General features: G+C 36.5%; 1 protein-coding gene across 4 annotated transcripts in view; it reads left to right on the forward strand.

Annotated features, from left to right (window-relative positions):
- Window positions 1-27398, forward strand: part of LOC110109393 (DExH-box ATP-dependent RNA helicase DExH1) — a 75455-nt gene that overhangs the window by 31462 nt on the left and 16595 nt on the right. For 2 of the 4 annotated variants that reach the window (XM_020840452.2, XM_020840451.2), the window contains exons 11-15: window positions 15645-15804; window positions 15887-16160; window positions 16297-16489; window positions 23882-24068; window positions 26826-27194. In XM_020840452.2, coding sequence (XP_020696111.1) covers window positions 15645-15804; window positions 15887-16160; window positions 16297-16489; window positions 23882-24068; window positions 26826-27194 — 1183 coding nt within the window. The remainder of the gene's footprint in view (window positions 1-15644; window positions 15805-15886; window positions 16161-16296; window positions 16490-23881; window positions 24069-26825; window positions 27195-27398) is intronic. The other 2 variants (XM_028693169.1, XM_020840453.2) reach the window with 2 other exon arrangements.

Raw genomic sequence — 27398 nt, forward strand, 5'->3', positions numbered from 1 at the left:
TCGATCCTGCAGGCAAAGGGGCGACGCCAAAGGAGCGAAGCCGAGCCGCACAGAGGGGTCGTGGAAGAGCCGGCTTGGACAAGAGGTTGGGAGATTCTACCTCTTTTTAATTAATATAACTTAATATATCTATTATTAAATATATAATTAATTGTGTAAATAATAATTAATAAGTAATTTGTACTTAACATATTATTAAATTTATAACACATTATATTTTTTATTTTTAATTATAAATTTATTTTTAAGTTATAATTATATTTTTCACATTTAAATCCCTAACTGCTATAAATCCTGAAATATGTTGCCAAACAGTTTCTCAGGATTTAACAGGATTTAACATTTGACATACCAAATAGTTTTCAGGATTTAACATATTTCGGATTTACTAAATCCGGATTTAAAGGATTTATTAAATCCCACTAAAGCTAAATCCCACTTGTTGCCAAACAGCCCCTTAGTTCGGTGGATTTCGGGATTTGGCTGAAGAAGAGCACGAAAGGTAGCAAGTTACCTTCACGCCGGCGAGTTCCCGTTCTTGTTCCGATCAGAGTGTCATAACTTCCGATCAAAATGTGTTAACTTCCGATCCAACTGGATGGGAATGTCGGAGGAGCGAGGTCAGACAGCGACAACAGAGCCGAAGAAGGCTCGTGATAGGGAGAAAGCTGCGATCACAACGAGCTCCCGTCGTGCTTCCTTTCAAAATGTCGTAACTTCCGATTCAACAGGAAGGGAAGGTCGCTCGAAGGAGCGACGTCAACCAGCCACGAGGAGGGTCGGAGACGCGCGCGGAAGGAGAGAAAGTTACCTTCACCGTCAGCGAGTTCATGTTGTTACTTCCGATCTAAATGTCGTAACTTCCGAGCAGCAGGAAGGGAAAGTCGTCGAAGGAATAGAGTCGAGCGGCGATGCAGGAACGAAGTCGTTCGGCCGCGACGAGGCTGCAGTGGCGATCGAAAGGGAGATTGGGAACGAGCGGGAGCGGAGAGCCAGCCAAAGAGTCGAACGAGGCCTTCGGCCTGGTTTTCTTTTTCTATTTAACGACGCCAATGGGTCGTGTAGACGACGTGGGAGAAAAGCGACGCGAGGTATGGCCTCGTCGTGGGAAGAGCGGCGACGACGTGCGGGGGCAGAGAGCAGGTGAGCAAATGATTTGATTTTTTTTGTTTCTTGGATACGGGTCCACATCACTTTACTATTTTAAAATTATATAACTGTTATACTTTGTCTCTATGAATTTTATATCTTCTATAAAGATGAAACGATTCTAGAAACCTTGGCATTGATCGAATAAATCTCAGCTTAATGCTTGATATTGGCAACATCAATTCTTGAACTCCATCTCTGTGGAGTAACTCAAAATTATATTTATGAAGACCATCTAACTGCTGTGATGTAAGCAAACTAGAAAGAAAAGTCAAGTTTGAGAACACAAGGACAATATAAAACCAAACTCGATTTACTTTAACTTGCAAACATTCAAACAATTATCCAGACAAACGAAAAGTCAAATCAAACGAAACAAAATAATAACATAAAAAATGCTATTTTCAGGACAACCGGCAAGCGGTTTCCTCACATGCAACGAGAGTAGGAAAATATATGAAAATAGTGTTTAGGCTTGCAAACCGAGGGTCCACTACAAAAGGGTCCAATGTCCTACCAAACTCCTCCGACAAATGTCTCCCAAAATCAGCCAACAAACAACTTCCAAATGCTCAAGAAGAAGGATACAGGTGGAGTGGAACTTGCATAGAGAAGAAGAGATTAGAAGCCAAGACGAAATAGAGAGGAGGAAAGGGGGTGGAACAAGCTCTCAAGCTTTTCCAAGAGAAGAAACCCTCAGGTTTTTAGTAGAGACTTTGCTCAAATATTCAACAACCTTTTCATTCTCAAAACATCTCCAATTTATAAGCAAAAGAAAGAAGCTAAATAACCATTCCACCTCCTACCAAAACCAATTAGGTTTGGGGAAATGAAAGGCCAAAAGACACCACAACAACCCCTAAATTCTGCATAGAAAACAGGAAAAAAAGTCACGGGAAACCCAGCCAGCAAGCCATGAGAAAGCAGCCAGAGAGGGACCCGAGGAGCCAACACAGGAAACGGGGTAGAGGGGTCACGGGAAAGAAGCCAGGGAGAAGAAACGAAAAGACAACTAGCCCATAACATTGACTCACAAGGAAGAAATCAAAGAGACACAAGAATAGGAAGAGACAAGCTCCACTCCACATACCTTTATGAATTTATGAGCTAAGAAGTGCAATTACTCCTCCAAATAATGAGCTAAACTTCAGCTCAAGCATTAATGAGCTAGCACCAAGTAGAATCCAACTTTTTAAGCTCAAAACAAAGCAGCCAAAGCCCAACCCCAGAGCAGCCAGGGCCCAAACCAAAATACAGCAGACAACCCAAAGGATAAGGACCCAAATGCAAGCAAACCTAAGCCTTGTCATGCCCAAGCACATCCTACCATGATCATTAGATGTTCTCCTTCATTGGATAGTTTTTTAAAAAAAATATAAAACACAACTAATATTGTTCACATTACATCAAAATAAAATAAGACAAAATATAAATGCATTAATTCCCCCCTTGTGGGAGAATCTCATCTCCTGATGAGAAAGATTTCACAATCTTTTTATAAGGATTCGGATGACTTTTTTTTTTTAACTCATTGGCATCCATCCAAGTATAGTCTGTCAAAGGACGATTCTTTCATTTTGCTAAAAACCTCATGTGCTCGCCATGCCTAGTTTTAGTATCTTTGACATCAATAACATCTTCAACCTGTTCATCATTATTTAAAACTGAAGTGGAGAGTGTCAAAAGTTTTAATTTCCACATGATCTTCAGAATTTCCTTCATGCAAAGAAAGGTCACAAACATTAAACATAGGAGAAGTACCAACAGTAATAGGTAGATCCAAGAGAGAAGCTTTTGAGCCCAATTTTTTTAGAGCACGAAAATGCTCAAATTTCTTCCTACTTAATTTTCCAAAAGTGCTTACAGGAAATCATTGACGATGAAAGTATGCCATAACCAAATCTCCCTCTTTGAAATAAACTTCCCTTCAATGTTTATTAGCATCAGATTTGTATTTAATATTAGCCATTCTGAGTTTTTCAAGGACTTGCTGTTGGACAGTTTTGATATGGTCAAAAGTTTCAGAAGCTTCAACACTAATTTTATTTGGCAAAGGCAAATAATTTCTATCTAAAATGTGAGATATAGGCTGACCATAAATGATTTCAAATGAAATTTTACCAGTGGAGCAACAACAACAACATCAAGCCTTTATCCCACTACGTGGGGTCGGCTACATGAATCCTTTTTCTCCATTGTGTCCTATTAAAAGTCAATTTCTCGTTTAAATCTAATAAAGAAAGGTCATTCCTAATATTTTCTAACCAAGTCTTTTTAGGTCTACCCCTACCTTTCTTAACATAAGTCAAATCTAATACCTCTACTCTCCTAACCGAGTCATTGGAAGGCCGCCGTTTTATGTGACCAAACCATCTAAGGCGACTTTCTCTAATCTTATCTTCTACTGGAGCTACTCCAACCTTTTCACGTATATGCTCATTTCGTATCCTATCTCTAAGGGTAAAGACATTCATCCACCTGAGCATCCTCATCTCTGCCACACTTAACTTAGTATTATGCTTCTCTTTTAAAGGCCAACATTCGGCACCATAAAGCATTGCAGGCCTCACTACCATCTTATAGAATTTTCCCTTAAGTTTGAGGGGTACATTTCTATCACATAACAAGCTCGATGCATTCCTCCACTTCAACCATCCAACTTGAATTCTGCTGATAATATCCCCATCTATTTCACCATCACTCTGAACAATAGATCCAAGATATTTAAAACGTGTAATCTTATTAATGACTTAATCGCCCAAAGTCACAATCCCCTCACTAGGTCTATTACTACTAAAATTACACTATATATTCCGTTTTAGATCTGCTCAAGCGAAAACCTTTGCAATTTTCTGATAATTGGAGCAGGTATCCCCCGTTTCATGTGGTGATTATATCGAGAAGAAACTCAGGGTAATTAAGAGGCCGAAATTTTTTAAGGAAGTTATAATAAATAGAATCAGTTTCCTTTCCCAAAACCAAAAATAACTACCAGTCAAAATGTTTCAAATCATTTTGCATTCAAAAGCATTTCATGAGTGTTTATTTGACAACCTTGTATATTTTAGCAGGCGAATCAGGGCACATGTTTTTTGAGGATAGAGAGTGAATTCTATTGCTTTTGAATCAAAGTATAAGTGTTCTTTTCTCCATTGTGAATGATTTTGTGATTCAAATTGTCAAGGTCGACCCCAACAAAAATATGAACAAACTTCAAGAGGCACGACATGGCAATAACTTGATCCTTAAAATAGCCCCCAAATATTAAGTTGACAACACCATTGCTTTATGATTGGAACCCTCTGTTTAAAATTGTGCAATAAGAGGCGCGCCTTGAGGTGCGCCTCTGCGCAATTCGTCCAAAAAACCGTCTCAAAGCTTACGCAATTCCATCCCTGGCAGAGGCGTACGCCTCACATGGACTGAGGCGCGCCTCAGAGGCGCAATTGCGCAATTCTTAGTGAGGCGTACGCCTCATGGGAATGGACCCACCCACTTAAAATGAATGTTTTTTCTCCTTAAACCTTGCACGACAGTAGCTCCTTCCGAATTTTTCCACTACCCGCACAGGCTTCAATTGGCGAAACAGCAGAGCTCCCGCACGGTCCTTACCTGCTAGCTTCACCTTTCGCGCCGCTTCTCCCGCCCGGCGCCGCCTCTCTCCGGCGAAGTTGAAACTTCCCGGCCCGCCCTGCATGGAGTACTCCACATTGGATTTTAGTATATTTTTTTAAGTTTAGGGTTAGATTTTTCAAGTGTAAGAAATCTAGGGTTTATGTTTTTTTTATATGTAGAGAAAAACCCTTAATTTCTCATTTACGCAATTCTGTGTCCGTGAGGCTTACGCCTCAGACCGCTCGTGAGGCTTACGCCTCGCCTCACGGATGAAAAACTGCCTCGAGGCTTAATTACGCAATTTTAAACCTTGATTGGAACCACTCACCCCACTCCTTAAACAAGAGATTTTTAAAGATTTGACAAGTGGTTTGGATTTTATCTTAAGCTTGTCAACCATTTTTTGAGAAAAACAAAATTTTCCAAGAACTCCCACTATCTATATCATAAGAGTGCAAATTTTTCCTTTCGACTACCGGCAAGTTGTCTTGAATATGTTTCTCACTAAGCCACCTATTCCGTTGTCAATTGTTAATCTAGGACTTCGACATTGAATTCACGCTCAGCGTATATCGGAAACGAGCTGACATACTCGGGCACACGGTGACTGGGGCACTGGCAAGAGGAAATAGCCGCAGATATTCCCAAAAATTCGCGTCGACCGCGCACCGGCGAATTATCTCCTCTACAGAATGCTCAAACAATATCTTTTCTAAATTACAATCTATGTTTATCTTATTTTATGCCTTTTGCTTAGCAAAGGAGTAAGAGAATCAGTTTGAAAATAAAAGAGGTTTACACCAAGTCAAGAGCAGATATTAGTCCAAAATTCCGCAGCGTTAAAAGGCAACTATTTATTATAATTCGCTTGTTTGCAAAACAACAAATGCAGAAAACATTGTTGTTTAAAATAAGATACTCAACCAAGAGCCACGCCAAGAATGCATGATTGTGGGGGATTTAATTATATGATAGCAACCCGAATTTGTTTGATTAACCGTCCTATAATGGGGCACGCCACAAGTGTGAAACCGTATAAAGTACTCAAAAGACGACCTGAATTAAAAGCATGATTCAAGTAACATAACAGCGTACAGAATTATACAGGCCTTGGAGAAATTAATATCCGTGCAGACAGTGTAATCAAAAAAAAAGAGATCTGGACAGAGAGAACCGTCCGGTTTTAACCTTAAGGCTATCGAGCAGAATACCGAGCCTCAGTACAACTCGACCTAAGCTCCTGGATATCATAGGACATAAGAGTGCAATTTTCATTGAAGTCTGAGCTCACAGAGATAATTTTTTCATGAGCTTTGACTGTAAAGTATTAAGTATATCCTCAAAGTCTAATTAATTTCAGGCTTCAAAGTATTTTCTTTCGCCTTTTGAGCTCACTTCTACCATTCTTACAGCATTTTAGATAGTCCCTTTTTTGAGTCGGCATCCTGCAACATAATTCAAGTAGTTAAAAGGCAAGAAAGAACTAAAAGAAATATGGCTGAGGACCAAAGTGACGAGAAAGCAGTAAAAAACACATTGATAACTGGCACAAACAATAATTCGCGTTGTCTGTTTGTAACGGCTATTAATTCCAATTGTGTAACAGCTGCATTAGTAACCTAAGGTAATTTTATCTACGAAAAACAACATCTCTGAACTCCACAAACTATAAGATCTATAAATGATTTACTAGCGGATGTAAGTCAGCATTGGTACCATGATATTACATTGAGGAAACCTTTCTGAAGAGCAAACAGCAGCACAACTGTGCAAAAAGAAAGAGAACACTAAAAAACACAATGAATGCAGACTCTCGAGGATAATTAACCTCTATTGGCACTTAAGACTACTGGAGACTGCGTTTCATATTCTAAATTAAGAGACATGTATATCATAAAGCTCATTAAACTCCAAGATATGGCATAAACATATTGAACATTCATTACATAATATGGCGTGTACGCAAATAGATGCGCTCCTAAACATGCTATGCTCGACAGGTTATAAAATACCTGAGCTTTTATGAAGTGCTAAGGAAAGAAATGTTACAGAAAGTATAAAGGTCACTAAAAGTCAGAAAACAGATGTTTCACAGTTTTCATATTAACATATCATAATTACTTACTATTGAACTAGACTATACTAGAAATAGTTTCTTTTGCATATAGTTAACAACTATCACTAACCTAAAAACAGTTCATAATTGACAATGGGCTATCGAGTTCCCAACCAGAAACCCATTAGATTAAAGATTCATTATCGTTTGTGGCGGTTTTATGATTTTTATTGCTTTTGTTATAAAAAAAATTCTTTTTTCCATCAAAATTTAATTATGATTCCGGTTAATCTTTGAAAGTATCTAATACCAAATCGAACTACTTTTTCTCAATTGGCTATTTTTTTCCTCCTACATCAGAAACTGACACAAGCTACCATATTTATTTGTGCTTTTGAGGACGGTAGAATTAAACAATTTTTTTTTATATTACATAATAATCGACGACGAAACAACGACATCAAGTTTATCTCACTCCATGGGGTCCGACTACATGAATCTTTTTTCAATATGTCATGTTAAAGAGTCAAATTCTCATAAAGAAAGGGATATTCTAATTATTTCTACCAACGTCTTTTAGGTCTACTACCTTTTATAGCAATTGAACCTTCTTGTATTCTCGATAACGTAGTCAATCGAAGGCCGCCGTTTTTTGTGACCAAACCATCTAAGGCACTTTCTCTTTAATATCTACTGGAGCTACTCCAACCTTTTCACGTATAAGCTCATTTCGTATCCTATCTCTAAATAAGAGATAAACATTCATCCACCTAAGCATCCTCATCTCTGCCACACTTAACTTAGATATTATGCTTCTCTTTAAAGGCCAACATTCAGGCCACCAATAAGCATTGCAGGCCTCATACCATCTTATTGAATTTTCCTTAAGTTTGAGGAGTACTTTCTATCAATTCACAAAACAAGCTCGATGCATTCTCCACTTCAACCATCCAACTTGAATTCTGCTAATAATACCCATCAATTTCTACCATCACTCTGACAATAGATCCTAAGATATTAAAACTGTGTACTCTTATTAATGACTTATCGCCCAAAGTCACAATCCCCTCACTAGATCTATTACTACTAAAATACACTATTAATTCCGTTTTAGATCTCTTCACAGAAAACCTTTAGACTCTAAGGTTGACCTCCATAATTAAGTTTACCTTCAACTCCTCTCTAGTCTTTATCACAAGAAGAATATCTCAGCAAAAAAACACCAAGGACATCCTTTGCAAATGTCTATGTGAAGAACATCCATAATAAAGCAAAAAGATATGGGCTAGGCTGATCCTTGATGTAACCCAACCGAAATAGGTGAAAATACTTGGTCAATCCACCTTGTGTTTGAACACAATAATAACTCATGCATACATATCTTTAATGATTGAATATAAGCATATTGACTCCTTTCTTTTAAAGAACTCTCCATAGCACTTCTCTTGGAACTTTATCATTATGCTTTTCTAAATCAATAAATATCATATGTAGATCCTCCTTATTTTCTTTATATTCTCCATCAAACTTCATAATTATGGCTTACATAAATATATAATGAATGGAATATAATTTGCCAAAATTTTGTTAACTATAATATATTTTAATCTAAAGAAAAAGTTAACAAAAATAATGGTTGAATTCAATAATGACAACTTTTAGTACACATAGTAAAACGTAAATAAATATAGGACACTAATACATTAATTTCATTAATTTTCCTGTAAGGGAACCTATATTCCAAGTTCCTATCCTAATCTTAGTTTCATGGACTAGCTTCTTTGCCCACATCCGTCCTTGATGTGGGAACCCTTGCCTATTTAACACTACACCCGGGCGCCGGTGCAGCGGCCCTTGCACACTTATCACTGTATTCAGGCCATACAGCGCGTCGCTTCCAGGGGACGCCCTAGCATTAACACAATTTCTTAAAGGATTCATGTCATTATTGTTCGACAAGTTTTACGCTGGCTGTCGACTACCTAACGCAACCCTCCACTTTTCTCATCCAGGACTTGGGACCTGGCAACGACAGTGTTAAATTCAGCTTTGGGCAATTAACAAAATTATTGTATGCAAATTCAGCTTGGGGCAAAATCAAATCCCATTGGGATGACTTTTCTCCAGCAAGACATCTTAGTAAATTTCCTAAACTTCGATTGATAACTTCTGTTTGCCCATCGGTTTGTGGATGATATGCACTGCTAAATTGAAGAATAGTTCATAATTTTGCCCAAAGTGTTATCCAAAAATGACTCAAAAATCTAGTATTTCTATCAGAAGTAAAAGTGCGAGGAATACCATAAAGACGAGCAATTTCTTTAAATAACAAGTCAGCAATATATAAGACATCAGAAGTTTTCTTGCAAGGAATAAAATGTGTCATTTTGCTAAAGCGATCCACAACCACAAAAATAAAATCAAATTTTCTAGCAGTAACAGACAACCCCAAAACAAAATCCATAGAGATATCCTCCCAAGGTTTATTTTGAATAGGCAGAGGAGTATACAAAATAATATTTTGAGAAGTTCCCTTAAAATCCTTACATATTTTACATTGTTTTACCAGCTTAGCAATTTGTTTTCCCATATGAGGCTATAAATATTTTTCCTCAACCAAAGCAACAGTTTTTCCTTGCCCAAAATGTCCACTCAATCCCCCACTATGAAGTTCATGCACAAGTTGCTCTCTTAAAGAATTTTTCGTTATGCAAAGTCTAGATCCCTTAAACAAAAATCCTTGATGAATAACAAACTGAGGAGAAGGATCAGTTCCATAATCAAGACAAGAATCCCAAATACTCTTAAAATCAGGATCATTCGCATAAGTATCTTTCAAAAATTAAAAGAAGTGATAGTTGGATAGATAAACAATTACCAACAAATGAGATCTCCTGCTTAAAGCATCAGCTACCTTGTTTAACACACCAATTTTATGTTTGATATGAAAAATATACTCTTGCAAAAAAGAAACTCACTTAGCATGCATTTTATTCAATTTTTTTTGAGAGCCCAAAAAACATAATGCTTTATGATCAGTTTTTAAAACAAAGTTCCGTTGAATTAAATAATATCTCCAGAATTTCAAAGCTTGAACAATAGCATAAAATTTCAGGTCATAAGAAGAATATTTGGATCGAGCATCATTTAGTTTTTCACTAAGATAAGCAATAGGTTTTTCCTCTTGATTAAGCACAGCACCAATACCAACATGAGAAGCATCACAATCAACTTTAAAAATGTTTTCCAAATTTGGCAAGCTAAGAATGGAAGCTTGACTCATTTTTTCATTAATGATTTCAAAAGTTTGCTCTACCTCAAGTGTCCACCTAAATATCCCATTTTTCAAACAATCAGTAATATGAGCAATCAGAGAACTGAAGTTCTTAATAAACCTTATATAAAAAGTAGTCAAGCCATGAAATCCTCTCACTTCACTTATATTTTTAGGAGTGGGCCAACTTTGAATTGCCTCAATTTTTATTGGATCAACTTTTATCCTCTCAGTAGAAATAATAAAACCCCAAAATATTAAATTCGAAGTCATGAAAGAACATTTTTTAAGATTGATGTATAGCTTTTGTTCCCTTTGAGTTTGCAACACTTGCCTCAAATAATTAAAGTGCTCAGAAGGATGAATACATCAAAATATCTTCGAAATAAACCACAACAAACTTTCTAATAAAAGGTTTCAAAACATGATTCATAGTTCTTATAAAAGTGCCCGGAGCATTCGAAAGCCCAAAAGGCTTCACAAGCCATTCATACAAACCTTCTTTAATTTTAAAAGCAGTTTTTCATTCATCCATAGGTCTTATTCTAATTTGATGATACCCACTTCTCAAATCAATTTTGGAAAAGATTTTTGCACCGCTTAACATATCCAGCATGCCATCTAGTCTAGGAATATGAAATCGATATTTAATGGTGATTTTATTTATTGGCCTACCATCCACACACATTCCCCACGTTCTATTTTTTTTGGAGTTAATAAAGCAGGCACAACACATGGGACTTAAGCTTTCTTTTATCAAACCCTTTTCTAACAAATCAGTTACTTGCTTAAAAAGTTCAGCATGCTCAGTTGGAGACATTCTGTATTGAGGAAGGTTAGGTAAAGTGGCTCCAGGTATTAAATCAATGTGATGTTAAATATCTCTCATCGATGGCAAATCTATAAGCAGTTCCCCAGGTGATATATCAGAAAACTCATTAATTAAAGGCCGAATTTTTTAAGGAATTTAAATAATAGAATCAATTTCCTTTCCCAAAACCAAATAAGCTACCTCAAAATGTTTCAAATCATTTGCATTCAAAAGCAGTTCATGAGTGTTTATTTTGACAACCTTGTTATTTTTAGCAGGCGAATCAGGCACATGTTTTTTAGGATAGAGAGTGAATTCCTTATTGCTTTGAATCAAAGTATAAGTGTTCTTTTCTCCATTGTGAATGATTTTGTGATCAAATTGTCAAGGTCGACCCAACAAAATATGACAAACTTCAAGAGGCACGACATCGCAAATAACTTGATCCTTAAAATAGCCCCAAATTATTAAGTTGACAACACATTGCTTTATGATTGGAACCTCTGTTTAAAATTGCGCAATAAGAGGCGCGCCTTGAGGTGCGCCTCTGCGCAATTCGTCCAAAAACCGTCTCAAAGCTTACGCAATTCCATCCCTGGCAGAGGCGTACGCCTCACATGGACTGAGGCGCGCCTCAGAGGTGCAATTGCGCAATTCTTTGTGAGGCGTACGCCTCATGGGAATGGACCCACCCACTTAAAATGAATGTTTTTTTCTCCTTAAACCTGCACGACAGTAGCTCCTTCCGAATTTTTCCTACCCGCACGGCTTCAATTCGCGAAACAGAGAGCTCCCGCACGGTCCTTACCCGCTAGCTTCCCTTTCCGCCGCTTCTCCCGCCGGCGCCGCCTCTCTCCGGCGAAGTTGAAACTTCCGGCCGCCCTCTAGAAGTACTCCACATGGATTTTAGATATTTTTTTTTAGTTTAGGGTTAGATTTTTCAAGTGTAAGAAAATCTAGGGTTTATATTTTTTTTATTGTAAGAAAAACCCTTAATTTCTCATTTACGCAATTCTGTGTCCGTGAGGCTTACGCCTCAGACCGCCTCGAGGCTTACGCCTCGCCTCACGGATGAAAACTGCCTCGAGGCTTAATTACGCAATTTTAAACCTTGATTGGAACCTCACCCCACTCCTTAAACCAAGAGATTTTATAAGATTTGACAAGTGGTTTGGATTTTATCTTAAGCTTGTCAACCATTTTTTGAGAAACAAAATTTCCAGAACTCCCACTATCTATCATAAGAGTGCAAATTTTTCCTTCGACCGTGCAAGTTGTCTTGAATATGTTTCTCCTAAGCCACCTATCCCCGTTGTCAATTTTAATTGTTAAGACTAGTCATATTACCAAAAGCTCTTCACCTTCATCTCCCTCAACATCAACTTTCTCTAATTCATTGTCATTTTTGAGGTTCAGATTTGTTTTCTTTTTCTTCATCTATTTCTTCATCGTTTTCAATGAAATTGTTTCTTGGTTGGTTATTTTTTCTATAAGCTGCAGAAAGATAACCATAAAGCCCACATTTATAGCATGACCCAATTAATCTAGGTTGTTCAGAAGGTTTTGATCCCATAATTCCCTTTTCTTTATCCGCATTTTGATTTTCAAATGTATTAACTTTCGCACTCGATGTTCCCACATAAGTTTAAGATTAATTTTTAACCTTGCTAGTTGATCGTCATTTATATGTTTCCGTTATCTTGTTGTGACCCCTTTTCCCTTTGATGTTGCCTTTCAAGTTTTAATGCCATACGATATGCCTCGTCGATTTTAATTACATGATACAAATTCAGTTGATCCTGGATTGTCCACTTAAGACCGTTGATATACCTTAAGACAATTTTCACTTCAGACTCATCTAAATCATTTCTTGATTGAAGTTTGTAAAACATTTCAGTGTACTTCCACAAATTGAGTCCTTGTTGCAAATTATTAAATTCTTGAAAGAATGTTCGTGCGTGATTAGATGATAACAAATTTGCCCTCATTTTTCCTTTCATTCGTTTCCAGTTTTGTATTTTCTCTTTCCCACGCCTAAGTCTATTGTTTTGTAAGTTTTTCCACCACGTAAGAGCATGACCATTGAGTTTTAAACTTGCAAATTTCACTTTTTTGTTTTAAGGAATGTCTTTCCAATCAAAGAATTGATCTATTTTTTCTATCCATTCGAGAAATGGATCAGGTTGTAATTTTTCCTCAAAGTTGTGAACATCTATTTTAATCCCAAAATCTCAATTTCGTTGACGCCTATTTTGGTTCCTAGGGACTTCTTCTTCGCTTTCAGATGTTTGGACATTATGTTGGTTAACATTTAGATTAGTAAGAGTGTTAGTCATTTCATTCATCCGATTTTGCAAATCCGCTAGCTGTTGCATTATATTTTGCCAATCCCTCGGATTATTAGTCATCTTAGATTTCAAAAGAAAAAGACCAACCAACCAAGGATATTCTAACTCGCTCTGATACCAAACTTGATGTAAGAAAACTAGAAAGAAAAGCCAAGTTGGAGAACACATGGACAATATAAAATCAAACTCGATTCACTTTAACTTGCAAACATCCAAACAAACATCAGGACAAATGAAAAGTAAAATCAAACGAAACAAAATAATAATATAAAAATGTTATCCTCAGGACAACCGGCAAGCGGTTTCCTCACATGCAACGAGAGTAGAAAAATATATGAAAATAGTGCTTAGGCTTGCAAACCGAGGGTCCACCATTGCAAAGGGGTCCAACGTCCTATCAAACTCCTCTTGCAAATGTCTCCCAAAATCAGCCAACAAACAACTTCCAAATGCTTCAAGAAGAAGGATACAGGTGGAGTAGAACTTGTATAGAGAAGAAGAGATTAGAAGCCAAGACGAAATAGAGAGGAGGAAAGGCGGTAGAACAAGCTCTCAAGCTTTTCCAAGAGAAGAAACCCTCAGGTTTTTAGTAAAGACTTTGCTCAAATATTCAACAACCTTTTCCTTTTCAAAACATCTCCAATTTATAAGTAAAAGAAAGAAGCTAAACACATTCCACCTCCAAACAAAACCAATCAGGTTTGGGGAAATTAAAGGCCAAAAGACATTACAACAGCCCCCAAATTCTACACAGAAAACAGGAAGAAAAGCCACGGGACACCCAGCCAGCAAGCCACGGGAAAGCAGTCAGAGAGGGACCTGAGGAGCCAACACAGGAAACGGGGCAGAGGGGTCACAGAAAAGCAGCCAGGGAGAAGAAACGAAAAGATAACCAACCCATAACATTGACTCACAAGGAAGAAACCAAAGAGACACAAGAATAGGAAGAGACAAGCTCCACTCCACATACCTTTATGAATTTATGAGCTAGAAAGTGCAATTACTCCTCCAATTAATGTGCTAAACTTCAGCTCAAGTATTAATGAGCTAGCACCAAGTAGAACCCATCTTTTTAAGCTCAAAACCAAGCAACCAAAGCCCTATCCAAGAGCAGCCAAGGCCCAAACTGAAATACAACAAACAGCCCAAAGGACAAGAAGGACCCAAATGCAAGCAAACCCAAGCCTTGTCATGCCCAAGCACATCCTACCATGATCATTGGATGTTCTCCATCATTGGATAGCTTTTAAAAAAAACATAAAACACAACTAATATTGTTCACATTACATCAAAATAAAATAAGACAAAATATAAATGCATCAATTCTAGAAACCTTGGCATTGATTGAATAAATCTCAGCTTAATGCTTGATGTTGGCAACGTCAATTCTTGAACTCCACCTCTGTGGAGTAACTCAAAATTATATTTATGAAGATCATCTAACTGCTGTGTATGGACAATTGTATATCTTACAAATTAAGACTTTTACTTATATTTTCCTTTTTATGAAATGTAGAGTGAGAAATGGTTAATTCATAATCATCATCATTAGCCTTATCCCACCATTTGGGGCTTGTTTTAAGAATCATCATTCTATCTTTTATCCAGCTAGTGTGCATGAGGCGTTAAACCTATTTGCACAACTGCTGTTTGTATTACCTTCTGTCCTCCCCTTTTCCAAGAGATTAATTCTTAGGTGGCAGATCTCAACACTAAGTTGCGTAAAATAGAAAAGGTAAGGCAACTTTTGGTCATTGTGTTATGAAGAAAGTTAAGTTTAAAACTCAATTTATCTTTATGGACGACTTTAGGATGTGAGATGATGAGATTTATTTCATAAAAGCTAGTGTTGCACTGAAATAATTGAAGTTACAAGTCTTTAATATATGAATAATTCAATTGAATATGATTAAGGCATGCAAAAGCTTTTTTGGAAGATGGAAGACTAAAGCCTTGTTTTATTCTGCTAACTGGGTAAACTCTTTACTGATTTCATATCTAAAGAGCAACCTAGTCACTTCCCCAGTTGGGGTGATTTTGTGCACTTAACTAAGATATGTTTATGGATTAATGTCCTTTCAAACTTCGATACAAAGGTTCTTCAGCGAAATAACAATGGTATTTGTTTGTTTCTGGGAAAATGATCAAAATGGTCCCTTAACTTCTTATGAAACTAAAATGAGCCCCAACTATATTAAATGATAATTTTGATCCATCAAATTCTTAAAAATGAACCAAAATAATTTCATTGTGGAGTTATTTTTATTCCTCTTTAAAGAGTTGATGGATCAAAATGGTCCTTTAATATAGTTGGAGATCATTTTAGTTTTTTTATAAAGAGTCAAATGACCATTTTAATCATTTTCTTGTTTGTTTCCTATCAAATTTCAGAAAGATCATTCTAGCAACAAATATAGCAGAAAGCAGTATCACTGTTGATGATGTCGTCTATGTCATAGATTGTGGAAAGGCAAAACAAACCAGCTATGATGCTCTTAATAAGCTAGCTTGCTTGTTCCCATCGTGGATATCAAAAGCTTCAGCCCATCAGGTACATCATTTATTTAACTCAAAAGGTAATCCGTCTATATATTGTTAATATTTGATAATTAAATAATGTGCCCTTTATACAGAGAAGGGGTCGTGCAGGCCGTGTTCAATCTGGAGTTTGTTATAGGCTGTACCCAAAGCTTATTCATGATGCAATGCCACAATATCAGTTACCAGAAATTCTTCGAACTCCTTTGCAAGAACTTTGCCTAGCTATCAAAAGCTTACAACTTGGGTCAGTCGCAACATTTCTAGCCAAGGCATTACAACCACCAGATCCACTTGCTGTTAATAATGCACTTGAACTTCTCAGGACAATAGGGGCATTAGATGAAAGAGAGGATCTCACTCCTCTTGGTAGACATGCATGCTTAATATTTTTTTTGTTACTTTATATGCACTTTGTTGGTTTCATGATTACTTTGGGGGCTGCTTTATCAGATGAACTGCTTGTCCTAACATTGATGTGCTTTTTTGAATGCTATGTAAACAGGGCGTCATCTTTGCACTCTACCATTGGACCCAAATATTGGAAAGATGTTGCTAATGGGATCTATATTCCAGTGCCTAGATCCAGCATTGACAATCGCTTCTGCTCTTGCGTACCGTGATCCCTTTGTCCTTCCTGTAAGTAGGAAGGAGGAAGCTGATGATGCTAAAAGATCCTTTGCTAGCGATACTTGCAGGTTAACCTCAATATTATGCTAGAATGTTCAGTGTCTCCAAAGTTGGACACCTAAAACAAATTGCTAAATAAGTAGAATAAGCAATATAGATTTATGTGTCATTTACTTATTTTTGTTTTAATTTCAAATTGCTGATTAATGCAATACTACTTTTTGATTTTGCATGTAGCAAATCTTTATCCTCCTTCAAATCGACCATCACATGTTGTTTCTTGTTTGTAGCATAAATACATTTAGTTTTTTTTTTTCTTTATTTAGTTGGGTCATAGCACAAACAACGAATATTTGGAGGCTGCAGCGGCCTGCACTTAGAAAATATTATGCAATATTCTGCTTCTTGTTTCCATAAGTGTTTTTGAGTTACATACTTCATGAATACAGAGATACTTAAAAAAGAAAATAAAACGTGCGATCATGAGGGATAACATGAATCATAAGGAATAGGACTCATTATACCCGTTTTGTAATGAATGTGTGATGCACCGTCAAAATCTGCAAGTGAGTCTATTGGAATGGGATGTGCGACAAGAAAATCTGCTAAAACTTGCCATTTTATCACTTTTTATGGAACATACGTGATATCAAACTGCAGAAGTATCACTGCCCACCTGGCTAGGCGACCTGCCAATATTAGTCTTGTCATCAAGAACTTCAGTAGATTAATCTTTGATATCAGTGTAATTTTATGAGACAGCATATAATATTAGAGTTTCTTGGACAACAAAAATCAATGCTTGACAATGCTTCTTAATTGGAGAGTAACATATTTCTGCTCCAATCAGCCTTCGACTAATATAATAGAGTTCATTTTCTTTGACTTCTTTGTTGTGTTGAGCTAGCAATGCTCTAAGGGACTCTTCCAACGCTGCAGTGTATAGGATAAGAGACTTCACTTGAATTGGTGCTGCAAGAATAAGTGGGCTTAATAGGTATCTCTTAAAACTATCGAAATCTTCTTGACATTCATCATCCCATTTAAAATGAACATCCTTCTTAATCAGCTTTGCAAATTGTTGTCATCTGCCTGATAGATTTGAGATAAATCGTCGTATAAATGCAAGTTTCCCTTGTAAAGAATGAAGTTGACAGAGGCTTTTTAGAGGCGGCATTTCTATAATTTCCTTGACTTTATAGGATCAACCTCAATCCATTTATGTCGTACATTGTACCCAAAAAACTTTGCTGAGGAAACTCTGAAAGTACATTTGAGTGGGTTCATTTTGAGATTAAATTTTTTAATCCTTTCAAACATAATTCTTAAATCTTCAAGCAGATCTTTTTGATCGATACTTTTGATAACTAGATCATCCACATAGCATTCAACCTTCTAGTGGATAAGATCATCAAATATATGCGTCATAGCCCTTTGCTATGTAGCTCCAACATTCTTCAAGTCAAAGGGCATAACTATATAGCAAAATATACTGATAGGAGTCCTGAAAGAAGTATGCTTTTCATCTTCAGGTTTCATTTTGATTTGACTATATCTTAATGGCCCATCTATAAATGAGAATATATCATAGTTGAACGTATTGTCAACCAACAATTCTGATTTTAAAAGTGGAAAGTCGTATTTCAGACACGCCTTGTTAAGATCTCGAAAGTTGATGTATATGTGAATTTGTCCGTTCTTCTTTTTTATTGGGACAATATTGGTTATCCAATTAGTATATTTCTTTTCTCAAATGAAATCTGCTTCGATAAGCTTCTTAGTTCCTACAATCACCCGCTCTTTAATTTTTAGTCTCATCCTCCTTGAAGCTTGCTTAACAGGTATTACACCTAATTTGATGGCTAATTTATGAATAACTATCAGGGGATAAACATGACATTTCATTATATGTTCAAACAAAGCAGTCTCTGAATTCATTGAGTAATGCTTTAATCTTTTCAACGTTATTCTTGGAGAGAAGAGCACTAATAAAGGTTGGGCAAGGGTCTTAATCAGTTCCCAAGTTTATTTACTTCAGCTCTTCCATGGTAGCGGCCTGCCCACCATCTTCAAGTTCTTCTGGTGTAGGTTTAGCTTTCATATCTTTCTTTATTTGTATTTGTGTTTTCAGTAGTCGGATATTTGTCATTTATCGCATAACATATATTATTCTGAGCATGTTCTGCTATGATAAATCTAAGGTCTTTTGTATCAGGACTACCCATCTTTGATAATTCTTGACATCACATTCTTTGAAAGAAACGTGCTTGTCGCCAAGTAACCATATTATGAATTCAAGTTTTTTATATTATTTGATGAATCCTTTTGGGACAATATCTAGGCATTTCTATAGGAATTATCGCTGCGTTTTTATTGAAATTCTTAGGCCAATCGAGATTCTCTTCTTGATATTCTTCAAATTTATAAAATAAGCTTCCCGGTCTGCTACTTCCGCGTAGGGGTGGTACATAAAATATTTTAAGCTCTTTAATATTATGAACCTCGCGGGATACGATTTCTCTGAAATGTTGTGGAGGGATCAATGTAACTACAAAAGTATTTTCTATAATGCGCATATTGCTCATTTTTCTTGAAACGATATATTGCACGGTATTTGTATGATTAGATTTGTAGGTATTTGAGTTATCATCATCTTCCTCTGTGTCACTTCTTAAATGAAGTACAACTTTATTTGATTTAGGCGATGTATTAGCCATTTTAGGAAGATTTGATGTCATGCTCTTTCTTCCCAACTCCTTTTTCTCGACTTGTTTGGGTTGTTTCGTACTCCTTGAAGTCGATGCTTTAGTTTCAAAAGATTTTATCGGCTTTACTTCATTTGGAATGAAGTATTTTGCATCATCATAAATTTTCACTTCGTGGACTGTGAAGGTGTTACGCTTGGACCGGTCCCAGCTGAACCAGTCCGGTTCTATGCCCGGCGGTCCAAAGCCGGGCGGAACCCGTTCGCAAAAACGGCGGAAGAAGAGGCGGGCTAGGAGGATTTTGAGCGTTTCGTTGGAGGGAAATTTTGAATGAGGAGGGTGTTTATGTAATTTGTATCTTTCCTTTTGCTTTAATTAGGGAGATAGGGGGAAATTAGGGTTATCTTGAATTTGAGTTTTCTCTTTGAGATCTAGGTTTTGGGCTCTTGGCTTCGCCGGAGACTTTGGATAGTGCGTTCTTCCTCTCGAATTGAAGAACAAATTGTATCTTTGCAATTTTATTCGTCTACTAATAAAATACTAGCCTTTGCTTGCGTTGGATCTCAGTTTTCTCGCGTTTCCTCACTGTTTTCCTGTGTAAAGCTGCTGTCCACTGCTGGAGACAGCAGTTTTTCCCTGGTTCCGCTTCAGTTTTGGCTAGGAATTACTTGATTTCAAGTATTTCCTATCAGAAGGCTTGTAAATCTCTAGAAATTCAGAACTTTTCTCCGTCCTTTAGATATTCCATGCATTAGTGCATAGTTGATGGAATAAAATCATTCTCATGGAGCCAAGGTCTACCCAAGAGTGTCTTGAATGAAGTGTTCGCATCGATAATATGGAATTTTGCTTCTGTGCACAGTTCTCCAAATTTTAGGGGAAGAACAAATGATCCTATAGTTTTTTGCCTTTTCTCGTTAAAGCCGTGCACCATAAGTTTATATGGCCCAAGATGTTGAATATCAAGGGATAATGACCTTAGTGTGCGCAAACTCATGAGATTTATTGACTACCTGGGGAGAATTCATTTTATTATGATGCCATCACTTTCTGCCGAGACATATAAATGACGATTATGTTCTGTAGTCTTCAATATGAGATCTTCTTCAGAGAATGTAACAACATGTTCATTTCTAATATGAAAAATTTTGTTCAAACATCTTTCTGCGAAATATAGTTCATATCTCTCTAGATTCTTTTGAGCCTGTATCAAGATTTCTCGAAGATCTTTTAGCATTAGAAGAGTTTCATAGATACTGAGCTGTGCTGAAATTTTTCTTAAATGGAAAATGATATTATACTATACCCCTTTATTTGTATCATATTTCTTCTTATGATCTTTATGGATGATTTCCTCGTTGATGATTATATCTTTTATCTTATCTTTGCTTGGTAATTCCTTTTTTTATTGGCGGTTGAAGCACCTTACCACTTCTCAACTATATTTGAGCCTCCTCATTCGACTCAGCCTCATCTGATGAAGTTTTTGTTGCATGTTTAGAGTCTTCATTCAGCTTTGCACGCTCCATTCGTGAAGTTTTTGTTGATCTGACTCATCATTGCTTGGAAAACAACTATTTTTCTGAGTTATTATCTATTTGTAGCACCATCAGACATAACTTAGATATTATTTTATCACTAAATCCATTTTTTATTGATACAATACTTTCATGCTCATCTTTTTTTATTTATTTTTGTAGGAGACATTGTTGCCTGACCCTTATCATGATTTTTGAAATAATTTTTTTGTCATGCATTCGATGCCAATAAGATGACTTGACATGTTTCTACGTGGAGTGATTCTTCATCTTCCACTTCCAATTGATCTATTTGAAGCTTAGACATAAAATCTGCAAGTGTTATTGGTCTCCTCAATGTTTGATGATAATCTTCCAAATAATTAATGATCTTCTGAAGTACAATTGTCTTCTTTTTTTGCTTGCTGTGCTTACTTGAGTTATTGGACTTCTTGGGGGATGTCTTATAGAACTGCTTCGTATTAGACACCTCCAAGTTAATGACTTGGAACTAGATGCATATGAATTTGGATTTTCTTTCAATTCAAGTACTGGTTCCGTAGATGATTTCTATTTTATACAAGGGACTCCTTCCAGTTGTTTAATCATCTTTATTATTTTCTTGGAGATTGCGGTATGTCATTCCTCTTTTTCTGACATCATTTTCGCTTCATTTTCTCATCTTTCTCAATTTATCATATAAAAGAAGACAATCACTTTTACAGATTCTTTTTTTGGGTGAACTAAAATGCTATTTGATAACGTGAATTCACCATCTCCGTATTTCTTTTCAACCCAGTCTTTGAAGAGATAACAATGTTCAATAGGGTGGTTGATAACTCGGTGATACGGGCAATAATTTGGATTATCATACTGATCATCTTCTTTGGGTCTTTTACACTCTAATAATTCAAGACCAACATTAAGTGCTTGCTTAAATAGTTGTCATTTTATCTTCTAAAAGAATATTCTCTATTTATTTTCTCTTTATGAGATGTAACACGATCACTGGTTCTTAGCCTTAAATATTCTTCTCCATTATGAAAAGTCTGAGACTTGTCGTATCCTCCTAATACTAATTTTGACTGGGGTTTAAGAGGGTCTTTGCTATTGGATTTTGCATATCGGGGAGATCAGATATCCTGCTCGATTTCTTGCGAGATTTCACGAGAAGTAGCGCATGTAGATAGTCGAAATCGAGGAGATCGAGACCATCATTTGATTTCATGATTTGGGAAAGTTAGATGAGCTTGGATTTGATCAATTTGGCTAAAATTGAGCTCAAATTGGATTTGATTTGGATCTATTTGGGTCGATTCAAGTCCGAGTGGGTATGATTGAGTCAATTTGATTAACGTGAGCCCGAATCTGCACCGAATTGAGTCGAATTTGGTTCGATAAGGATCGATGAGGCTGATTTGGGTTCGATTTGGGTCGATCTTGATCGATTTGATTTTAATTGGATTTAATTAAGTTTAGTTGGACTCGATTTAGGTCCGATCGAGGTCAATTAGATTCGACGATGCTCGATTGAGTGGATCGGTTCAAATCGAATCCGATTGGGTCCGATTTTACTTTATCTGACTCGAGTCGACAAAAAAAATGTCAACATCTTTATTTCATTCCTTACCTCAACAAATCCATCACCATCAGGAGAAGCTTCAATTATGGGCTGATTAAAAACCTTGACAGTGCCACTCTGCAGAGGAGCAACGATATCATCCTCAAGAAGCCCATTCTTCTTTAAAATTCTGAGGAATAGTATTTTCTCAAAAAAATTATTGCAAAGTAAGAAGACCTGTTGTCTAATTTTTGGATCCTTAGTTCTTAGAATCTTAGGCCCAGCATATATTGTTTGTCCCCCTTTTGAAATACCTCTTGGCGAAGTGCCAATGGATGCTTGTTTGAATCTGCACATAAACTATATATAAGCTCACAATATTTTGTCATATTCTTCCAATGTAGTTGGTGAGAAGTCCCTATCCTCTTCACCTTCCAAACATTGCAGATCTACCAAAAATCCTTGTCCTTCAATGTTTCCCCTCGTTGGAAGTGGCTCCAAAGGTGGCTTCTCTTATTCTTCCCCCAAAATTTCCACCTCCCGATCCTCCCTCATCTAGCCTCTCCCGATCCTTCCTCACCAAACTCCTCCCGATCTCCTTTCCCTTAGATTCGGCCAGGGAATTCCGATCAAATCTTGGTTAGGTTTAGCAATCATAACCGTTGGTGAAGTTTCGTATTGCATTTCTATGAGCTTCCTTAACATCTCCTCCACCCTTCCCAATCGGCTTTCTATGGATGTAATCTTTCCATGGTTGAGAACTTCTTCTCCACATCGGATTTGATTTGCTCCATCTTCTGTTCCAACACCTCCACCTTCTTTACTATCATAGGTCCCAAAAGAAGTGTTCTGATAACAATTCGATGCGTCTTGGAAGTAAAAATAACAAACAAAAGAGAAGAACATTGTAGGAACACAAAGATAGGGCTGATTTTTTTTTATATATAATTATCTATTCAAAAATAATGAAGGTACAATTGATCCACTCTTTAATAGGTAGATTGGCTCTCCCACAAACCTTAGACACCGTTAGAAACTCACAACAAATATTAGGAAAATAAATTCAGCAATATCATGATGCCTAACCATAATCAAAACTATCTCTTAAATAACCCTAGCCACAATAACACAAATAGAACATTCCTAAACAATTAAATATATTTTAGGAAAGCTTCCTAAACAATTAAACATGATTTAGGAAATCTTCCTAAACAATTAAACATGATTTAGAAAATCATCCTAAACAATTTAACATATTTTAGAAAACCTTCCTAAACAATTAAACACTTCCTAAATAACATAAATACAATTATGATACTTTTCTAAATAAATCCCCCTTGATTATGAACCTTCTTAATAATTTCTCCTTAATTAGTAACTTTCGTAAACAACTCCCCCTCCCTCTTGATTCTTCCTCTTTACATAATGAGTAATAGCTCCCTTGAGCCTCACAAGGTGGGCCCCCTCGCATATCAGATTGTAGGTTGGTAATTGTCTATATATTCTGCAAAATGTATTATATGTGACATCATTTACTTTTTCCTGCAGTTTTGGTGCAGAAATATCAAATCATGAGTTATTTGAAAATGTGTCGCAATTGACCCAAGATCATGGAAAGATTTTTTATTTTCATTAGCTATATGTTTATGAAAAGTTAATTGTTTACTTATTTTACAGTGATCACATTGCTCTTCTTAAGGCTTTTGATGCATGGAAAGATGCAAAGCGAGGTAAACAAGAACGTGCTTTTTGTTGGGAGAATTTTCTATCACCAATGACATTGCAAATGATGGATGACATGCGAAGCCAATTTCTTGATCTATTATCTGGCATTGGTTTTTTCAACAAAGCTAAAGGAATCAAGGTGTTGTGTTTTTGTAATTTAGTGATTTATTTCAGTATATTCCATTTTCTCAGAAGATGATTCTTTTATACCTGCATTGCATTGTCTTAATCCTTGCAATTGAGGTCACACATTTCTTCGTTTGGTTTTAATAAGCAGTTTTTAAAATGAATTGTTACAAGTTGCTTGCTACAACTGAATTAATGTTAACACTTATGTAGTAGCGGTGTTTATATATATATATATATATATATATATATATATATATATATGATAGGCTTTAAGGTTAAGGTATGTGGTGGATTTTTGAAAAGGAGGTCCTCTCTTTTTTGTAGGGAGATTTGTGGCTTAGAATATGGCTATCAATAATGACTTGCTTATTTCTTGAAAGTTGAATTTACATGAATCTAGTTGGGTTTAATATAATATCTAGACGGTTTTTTGTGTACAAAATGACATATTTTATAGAAATGCACAGTAGTTGTTAGCAGCTGAGTATGACTATCTTCAAGATTTAAGCTTTTATTGAAGTGATAGTGCCAGCTTATATTCCACTTTTCAGCTCCTTAACATTTTTCTTCATACTGAGTTTCCTCAATCATGCCATCTACCCTAAAAATATACATAAAATTTGTAATTCTTGTGCCACCCTTTTGAACAAGTTTTTCTGGAGTTTAATATAAAAAACAATTACCATAAATGCAGAAAATATATATTGATCTAAACCTTTGATATACGTATAGTTGGTAATTTCATGTGACAAATCTGATATTATTGTTTATAATTTTTTATTTTAAATATTCTAAAAGCGTGATTATCAAAAATGCTAGTTTTTTGTTTGAATCAACTTTAAGTTCAATATTCAATAATTTAACTTGTATAACTTTTCTTTTTTCTTTTTAAATTTTAAGCAGCTGCTCAATTGAAGGATGCAAGAATAAATGTTATTTTCTGGATTATGTTAACCTACGCTTTTGTTTAACTAAACATTGTTTTGTGAGCTGCTTTTTCTATACATGCAAACACACCCTTAGAAAAACAAATACAGCCTATGATGTTTTAACACATTGTTGTAATATCTAATTGATGAGGACATTAGTGAGAGATTTTGGCATGTGTATTGTTGACGTAGTCGTGGATCGACGTCTACGATTCAGAGTGTATTTTTGATGTATTTTATGTTTTATGTTTTATGTTGCATTTGAGTTTTCCCATTTTACCTCTATGGAGAAGTGAGTCTATGTTGTAGCTCGAGGGCACTTTAGTCTTTTCTGTTTTCTTTCATTTGAGCCTATTTATAGGAGGCCTCTTGCATTGTAATGGATGATGATTATTGAGTAAAATTTCAGATTTTTCTTTGTCTCAAGTTGTGAGCTCTTGAGTGGAGAGAACCCTAAGAGAGGGATATGCAATACCCGACAGCCGCCGGTGGATTCCGAGCTCTCAGGTAGTCTTTGATTTATCTATTTCTTACTTCTCCTTCTCCTCCCTACCACCACCCTCTCCCTTAATTTCCCCATACCCGAAAACCCCCTCCCCACCGCTGGCCTCCCTAACCCAGCCACCCGCCGGCCACCCCACATAGCCACTCCCTCCCCTTTGGCCCTTCTAGCCGCCGGCCTCTCCCCAAGCTTGCATGAATTTTGAATTTCAAAATTCAAAATCCTCATTCATTACTTACCTTATTTGCCATTTCTAATTATGGAAAGTTTTTTTAATCCAATTCTAATTCAAATTTAAATTAGATGGGATTTATTATTCATATTCCTTAATTAGCTAACTCATTTAGGAAGCATTAAAACTCCCCCCAAAACTCTCCCTCTCACTAGATGCCGCCGGCCCCCTCCCCTCTCCCCCTCTTTACTATTTTCCCATCAAAGCCCAAGCCTTATTTGAAATTTGAATTTAATTTCAAAGTGACTCCCTCCAATTTTACTTAATCTGAAATTAAATTCAGATTATCTAATTCCAACTTTTGTTAACTCAACCCTAGCCGGACCCCCCCCCTCCTCTTCTTGAAGCTATCCCAACCTCCTTCCCTCTACTCAAACCGCCGGCCTCCCTCTCCACCCGCCACCTCCTCTCCCTCTTCTCCCCACTTGTGCTCTCACATCTCTCACGGAAAGCATGTATAGAGGATTTGGAAATTGATCACGGTTTTGTGTTCAATTTTCAAGGGGAGATCGACGCCATCCAATTCTCTTTCTTTGACCTTGGATTTGGATTCAATCACACCATCGAGGAATACGTCGACCGTATTCTCTTCCATCTAGCAGATGTCATTGACGAACAACGACCTACGGGAGAGTGGAAGGTCACCGGACACCCATCCGTTCCTCCAACTCCGACTCCTTCCCTGGCGACTAGCACCCTCAGCATCGCTTGTCTTCTAGTGGCATCTCTAAGTTTGCTTGCAACATTCTTCCGCTAAGCCAATCACTATCAAGAGTGTGAGTGAGGGATCCCAAGGTGAATGATCTAATTATTAAATTGTAGACTTTGTTAACTTGCCATTTGCTTTACTCATTTATTTGTTGTTGTTATTTTGCAAGTATCCTAGTAATCTCAATTGTAATCGCTTGCCGTTACTTAGTCCTTTCATGAAATTTTCCTAAGATCTAATTTGAAGAAGCATCCATTTATATTTAGCCAAGCAAAGTTCACATTTTACTAATTTCTTAAAACAATTCTTGTTTATCATCATTGTTTAACATCACTAATTTTTAATGCATTGTTGTAATCTTTGATGTTAATGCATTCTAATATACTTGTTTTCAGGCATATAACCTTTATGGAGGTGATATAGAGATGATTCGTGCCATTTTGTGTGCTGGACTCTATCCGAATGTCATTCAATGCAAAAGGAGAGGGAAAAGGACAGCATTCTACAGTAAAGATGTGGGAAAGGTGGAAATCCATCCTTCCTCCGTGAATGCAAGGATCCACTCTTTTCCCTTGCCTTATATGGCGTATAGTGAAAAAGTTAAAACTACATCTATTTTTATTAGGGATTCGACAAATATTTCAGATTATGCTCTACTCCTCTTTGGAGGTAGCTTAACTCCTAGCACAACTGGCGAGGGCATTGAAATGCTAGGAGGTTACTTGCATTTCTCTGCACCAAAAAGTGTGAGACAACTCATTCAGGTGAATGCATTTGCATTTTTTTAAAAATATTTTATGAGTTTCTTTTATCATTTGCATTATCATCATCACTCATCATTCAAATCCACGTAATCTTAGTTTCGCATTTGATATTCTATTTGCTCATATCTATTTTCCTCGCTTGTCAAGAAAGACAGTCACGAGTATTTAGTTTCATGCAAAGCATTATTTTCTTGTCTGTCAAAA

The sequence above is a fragment of the Dendrobium catenatum genome, unplaced genomic scaffold (genome assembly GCF_001605985.2).
Source record: "Dendrobium catenatum unplaced genomic scaffold, ASM160598v2 fragScaff_scaffold_231, whole genome shotgun sequence".
Lineage (NCBI taxonomy): Eukaryota > Viridiplantae > Streptophyta > Magnoliopsida > Asparagales > Orchidaceae > Dendrobium > Dendrobium catenatum.